Source organism: Centruroides sculpturatus, unplaced genomic scaffold, assembly GCF_000671375.1.
Source record: "Centruroides sculpturatus isolate CEXI.00-Female unplaced genomic scaffold, Cexi_2.0 scaffold449, whole genome shotgun sequence".
NCBI classification, from domain to species: Eukaryota; Metazoa; Arthropoda; class Arachnida; order Scorpiones; family Buthidae; genus Centruroides; species Centruroides sculpturatus.
The window spans coordinates 172,144-178,826 of record NW_019384714.1 but is presented as its reverse complement, the minus strand read 5'-3'; the positions used below and the strand labels follow the sequence as shown (position 1 = coordinate 178,826).

Genomic DNA, 6,683 nt, shown 5'->3' with positions numbered 1-6,683 from the left:
TATCACTATTTCTATATATATCACTATTTTGACTATTTAGTATATAATTTGCTTAGTTAAAGCCAAAAGCTAATAAATTTATATTAAATAAAATATTTTACAAATTTTAAAACTTTTTCAATCCATTTTCTCAATATTATCAAATTATATCAAGCAATACATCTATAATTTTCAGTGTTTTATTCATAATATACTCATACTTATGTATTGGAGAGAAAATGAAACTTGTATACCTGCAAAAATTTCTTGAATAATTAAAACTGTGTAGAGTTTGTTCTTTCTGAACCAATTTTAGGGATTTGTTTATTGCGAAGTCTGCCTTCTGCTAAAAATGCTATTTAACTTTAATTTGGAATATTTTTATTTTAAGCCAGATATTAGATCTGGTATTTGATTTATGTTTGAACAAAAACAATTACCTAAAATATAAGATTAAAATTTTAGTAATACATTTCTGTACAAAGATTTCTACATTTGTAATCAATTAAAAGTAGAATTTTTGTAAGTCTTAATCATATAATTAAAAATCATATTACAAAACTTTTAATATATATTAATTAATCCTTTGAAATAAGTCAAATAATTACCTTTTGATTTAATATATATATTCCATTAATTAATTAAAATAATCAGGATATATGGCTTGTAATAACAGTTTTATAATAATATCAATTTGGTTATTTTAGGATTTCTCTGATTTTTTCTTCCAAAAAAGGATTTTTTAATTCTGAGATAACCATATGGAATTCTATGTTTCAACAGTTACAGAATTAAAGTTCGCAATATAAGGTTAAATCTACCATAAATACTTCAATAATTTTGTCTTATTGTTAGTTTTGCATAAAACCATTAATTTCATATTTATCAATAGTAGTGTATAATGATGGAATATGGTGCTAGTTAAATTAATAATTTAGTGGAATGTGTGTATATCCAAATTTACAGATCCTTTGCAGATTTTATTACTACTGTGTCAAACGTTCTACCATTTCATTACAATCATTAAATTTATCCTAACAATTATTTCAAGGAATCTAAAATTGAATTAGTTGTGTAATTAGATAAATTCTCAAAAAAGGAGTTTGTCTAGTTATACGGACTTTATTTAATTCCATTTTCAGTCGTGCATCCGACCAAGTATAATTTGAAAATGGAATAATTTTTACAACTGATTTAATATTGTAAGCATAGTGTTATTTGGAAAAAAAAAATTGGATTCCTCATATAAGAATGGAAAGCAAAATTAATCAAATTATTTAAATTAATATCACTTGATAATTTTTTTTCTTTTAAACTATAGGCCTATGTATAAATATAAGAATAGTTTGCTCATGGAAAGGTCACGAGGATTAATTTAAAAACATGATTTGAATTAAAGTTTTTGTTTTAATATTTCTTTGTTAGAAATTCCGGGAAAACTTCAAAATTCTTATTTATCATCATAATTCGAATTATTAAATATCAGGAAGTGAAAATAAGGCTATAAATTATGTCAATTTTATTATTAAATGAAGGCCGATGCGTTTAGTAAAAGTTCAAAAACATTACGCAATAATTTTTTCAAAATAATTTTAAACAAATCAGTTTAATTTTTTAATTTTAATAAAAATATACCCCGATTAATTTAAAATAATAACTATAAAAAGTAACTAAATGTAAAATTAATTAATGTATAATACGGAAAGAAACTAACTGGTTTTTAAGGTGTCGCTTTAAAGTTTGAGAGCTACCAATCATAATCGGTAACGATGGCGGGACGTTAAGATCGTCTGCTTTCATTTTATTCGACCAGAAATTATAGTTTTATATGGAGTTAAAGAAATTAGGATAATATATATATAATCATTCAATCGAATTTTATAACTTTTGAGCCGTCTTATCTGTGAATTTACGAGAGGAAGAACTTAAGAATATTTAGGCCTAACAGAATCCAAGATGGCGGATAGCGAGAGTGAATCTTTAGAGATTCCTTCCCCTTTAACTCGTGAACAATATCAAAATAGGATCGAATCCCTTCAACAGCAGATTCGTGTGATGAAAATTGAACTAGAGACTTGCAAGATGAGAGTTAAAACTCTACAGGAAGAGAATAAAGAGTTAAAAAGAGCAAGTGTTAGTATTGTAAGTATGGCAGAATGTAACAGATTCATATTTATAAACATTTATATATAGAAAATTGTGCATTGATATTTCTAGAAATCAATTTGTCTATGTTAAATACACAGCATAATCGATAACTATTTAAAAATGTGGGTTATCTTTCGTATAACATTATTCTACCATTAATTAGTCTAAAGTATTGTCTGCTTAATTATTGTAAGTAATTATCAAAAAGAACGTTTCAGTTTTTTAATGATAGATTTCAATCCTTAATAAAACAAATTATTAATGTTTTATAAATAACTGTGTTTTAACGTATTTATATCTTCTTACTAAACTTTTGGAATGTATTCAGTTTTGCAATGCTAAGTAAAAATTTTAAGTGTCTTAAAAAGCAAACTATATTGAGCTCCTTTGATTAGAATTTGTTTGCTTAATAAAAATCAAATCGTAAAAATGTGGGTGTAAATATGATTAATTTATAATTCTTACTATTAAGTGTTATATTTCTTTGCTTATCAATGTAGAAAAATTACTTTTATCTAAAATGCTACTTAAATTTATACATTATCCAGTGAAAAATGCATTTGTTTAATTAATGATAGGAATCGTAAAGAAATTAACAAGAATAAACAGGATTGTTTGAAATAAAATAGTGGTTGAACTCCATAAATTGCTTCCATATTTTTCTTGAAATTTTTACTCCCCTCCCCCATTGTCCCAGTTTCTGTAACCCCTCCCCTCTTCAGATGTCCAACAAAACTCAACCTCCTTCAAAACCTTTATCACTTTATGAATAATAAAATGTATAAACTGTATAAAATTTAATGAAATAAAACGGACATCTGTTGAAGTTCAACCCTTTTTCTCCCACTTGTTTGACTTATCATAACCCTCTCTCTCCCTTCCAATGTGGATGTCATTTATAGACAGCCCCTTAAGAATTTTTTGTTGATGTAGAATTAATTTAAATATTATATGGAACCATTCACATGTAATATGTCACTGCAAAGTAATACAATATTCAAATTACTTTTTTATGAAAAGATAATGGCAACATTTTAACCTTTATGGATATAAATTACATACAATAGTACTGTTGAAAGATATACCAGTAGTCTAGGAGGTAATTATTTAGTACAATGTCATTAGACTTCTGTGGTAAATCAGTGAATTTTTTTTATTGTTCTATTTTTAAAATTAGTCTTCCCTTGGCATGAAATAATTTATAAATAAATTAATGTACTATAGATCTGTTTTACAAAAATGATTGATTTTAATAACAGGATGGCAGATCAAGCATGACATCAGCATAGGAGATGTCTAAAAACTGGTGACAAAATGTGACAGAGAGGAGATAGGCAGACATAAAATTGGTGACATCATATTTGAATTACTGTATAGTATTGTGAAAAATATAGAAGTTTGTGTTATGAATAACTTTATAATTTGTTTATATTTCAGTTAGCCATCAAAACTTATAAGTTAATATTTTTAAAATAATTATTTTTGTGTGTTGATGAGCTGCTATGATAGCTTTATTTCTAGACTTACTTTAAAGAAGCCATCATAGATTTCACCAACACAATTTAAACTAAACAAGAAGCATATTGTAGTAATTATTTTTTTTATAGCAATTTAATGAAAAGTGTGAATTTTTGTCATTCATCATAAATTATTTTTAGTACAAAAGTAGAATTTTAAATTTATATAGGATGAAAGTTAATTTTTTTGAGAAAAGATTTAGACAAGTTCTTACAAGAATAAATAATTAAAAATATAATTTTAAGCATAAATAACTATTTTTTACTAAGTGAATAGAATTTATTCATAAATATTGAGCACTATCTAGTGTTTTTATTTTTATAAATAAGTTATATGTATTTAAGATTAAAGTATATTTGCATTTATTTTAAATTATACACTTGACTATTTCTATATAAATTAATAAATTGAATTAAATATAAGTATTATATATAAATAATTAAAATGATGATAGAAAACCTTTATCATTTGGATACAAATAATCTACTGAAATATAATCTATTCTAAAATTTCGTAATTGAATTGTGCATATGATCTGAATGAGAAAAGAAATAATGAAAGGTGGTATATGAAAAGTTTTCTCAGAAATATGTTCTCATTTTGAAGCTCTTCTATGATATAACAAAAAATATATAGAATTATTTCAAAATATTATAGAAACAATCTTATAAAAAGTTGTCTTTCATTTAGTCTTAAGACCTAAAGTTAGGGATTTTGGAAGTTATAAATCAATTTTTCTATCAAATCCTCTATGAAAGAGTTCCTCCCTTTTATTGTGCATTTAAATTTTTTATCATCAGTCTTAGAATGAACTGTAATAACAAACTGTGTGGTTCAGTATTATTGATTCATATTATTGTAAAAAAAAAAATAAGACAACTTTATTGATGTTTAAACATTTTTAACTTACTTACCTTTGCCAGAATTCTGCAAACTTTATTACTGGTAATTTGTTTCTTAGCTCATAACAAACAAGTCAATATTGTTGCTTCAAAGTTTAGACAGAAACTACTTTTATGTTAGATGACTGACTGCTTTCAACTATTGCCAATGATCATCATAGATTGTTGATTGACTGTGCATGAGTATTGCTATCGTAAAACAAGTTGAATATGTTTTTCATCAAAAGGACTGACCTTGAGTCTACCATTTGATTTCAGGCAGATTCTCTTGACATTGAAGGAAACCAGTTTGCTTTGATACTCACTTGTGTTGGGCTTTAGATAGAAATTTGGTACAATCCTAGTGTTGTTTTTTTTTTCTAAGTATCCAATAGTAGCACTGTGTAAGACTTGTTGATTTGCTGTAAATGCTGTTGCAAAATTTTAATTTTTCTAGATTTTTATATAGTGTATGTATTATGATGTCTGTACAAGAGAAGACTAAAAGCATAATAAATACCTTATTTATTCTTTGCAGACTATTTTATGGGCAAATTTCTCAGTATTTACTAAATTTTTCAGTATGTATTTAGTATGTTGAGTTTTTATTACAGTTATGTCTATGATGTATATAATTTGTTTTCTTTGTTAATGAATGTTGTCAAGCCTGTTGTTGTTGTGGTGGATTTATTTTGTCTATGACTATGGCTTAGTCAAGTATATTTTCTAAGACTGTCTAGAATGTATGTATGTATGATGGTTACTGGATTTGTCGTAATATTTGTTTGTGCAAGCTTTTGATATCTTACATTTGCTATTTGGTTATGTCAATGTAAATAGTATGTTTGTGCTAAATGCTTTTAATCTGATTTGATATATTGTATAGTTTTATGAATATGACATTTTTTTCAAGTGTTGTCTGTGATTGTTGTTTTTCAAAATGTACTTTTTGTAAAATGTCTTGTAAATGTCTTGGTCTTGTATGGCAAATGAAACCCTTCTGTCTTTTGAAGCGAGATATCTTTGTAACAGCCAGCAGTTTGATACAGTTCTGTTGATGTGATTCTCGCTGAGATTGTAAATATGCCTACCATAAATTATTTTTGGATCTTATCTGTCTGATAGTATTTATGTATTTTGGGAACTGTATTAGATCCAGGTCAGCAATATATAGATTTAATGGTGCATTGTTTTTAAAGTTACTGCTTTGTGTAATTGTAATAATTTTTACTTTTTCTAAAAAAAACTTTTGCGGTATCTAGGCTGTACTAAGGCTAATTAATAATTAGATACAAAAAAGTTTGGCTGAAGGTAGGCGGTTAATACTCTTTTAGCCAACTCTCCAACCAAATTATTTTGTATCTAATTATTAATATAATCTAATAACTGATGGACAACTTAGTATACTGTATCTGTGAGATTTTCATTCTATTAATATTTCTTTACAAGAAAGAATTAGTCTTTTTATGAATGATTTAGTGGGTGGTAGTTTTTGTATTGGGCTGCAATTTGAAAAAATTGTAGACCTGTAAATTCCCACTGTTGTCTGTCTGTCATTAATCTCAAGAACAGAATTAGATAGATGAAATTTGAGACCAGATATGGAAACCTTGGGGGCAGATGGTCCTGATTAACTATATAAGAACTTCTTATGAAACCAGATGTCACATTATTTCAATTCAAAAATTTTCCCCTGAAAGTTGTTAGATATATGACAGGCATGACTTTAACAATAAAGGAAAAGTTTGATGTACTGGAACAAGCCACTACTAATTTGTGGTGGAGAGCATATACAGTAGAGCATCGATTTTCCGAATCAATTGGGGACTGGGCTTGTCCGGATAACTGATATTTCAGATAACTGATTTACGTACGAAAAAATAGTTTAATGTATCTGATGTCGAAATTTTTCTCCGTTGTGTGTCGCTTTGCGTTGAATTTTCGTCGATGTTAAGCCTAACAAAGACTATTGTATCGTTAAAAATTACTTTTTTATTTTGTAGAAACAAAATAAATATATTGAAAAATATAAAAATAAGAAAAAATTCTACTTCAGAAGTTAATTTAGTATCAAAAACGTAAAATATTTGAGTAGCCCAAGACATAGCCAAAGATCGCAGCGCCACAGCACTGGCGAAAATTTAAATTTGCCGACTG

The 6,683-nt window shown here is 26.5% G+C and overlaps 1 protein-coding gene across 1 annotated transcript in view; it reads left to right on the top strand.

The window, feature by feature from the left end:
- Positions 1–1,714: 1,714 nt before the first annotated feature.
- The window catches only part of LOC111627900 (coiled-coil domain-containing protein 6-like), a 53,200-nt gene continuing 48,231 nt past the window's right edge, over positions 1,715–6,683 (top strand). Inside the window, exon 1 of the mRNA XM_023371580.1 lies at positions 1,715–2,121. Within this exon, the coding sequence (XP_023227348.1) occupies positions 1,936–2,121 (186 nt within the window). The 5' untranslated portion in view covers positions 1,715–1,935. The remainder of the gene's footprint in view (positions 2,122–6,683) is intronic.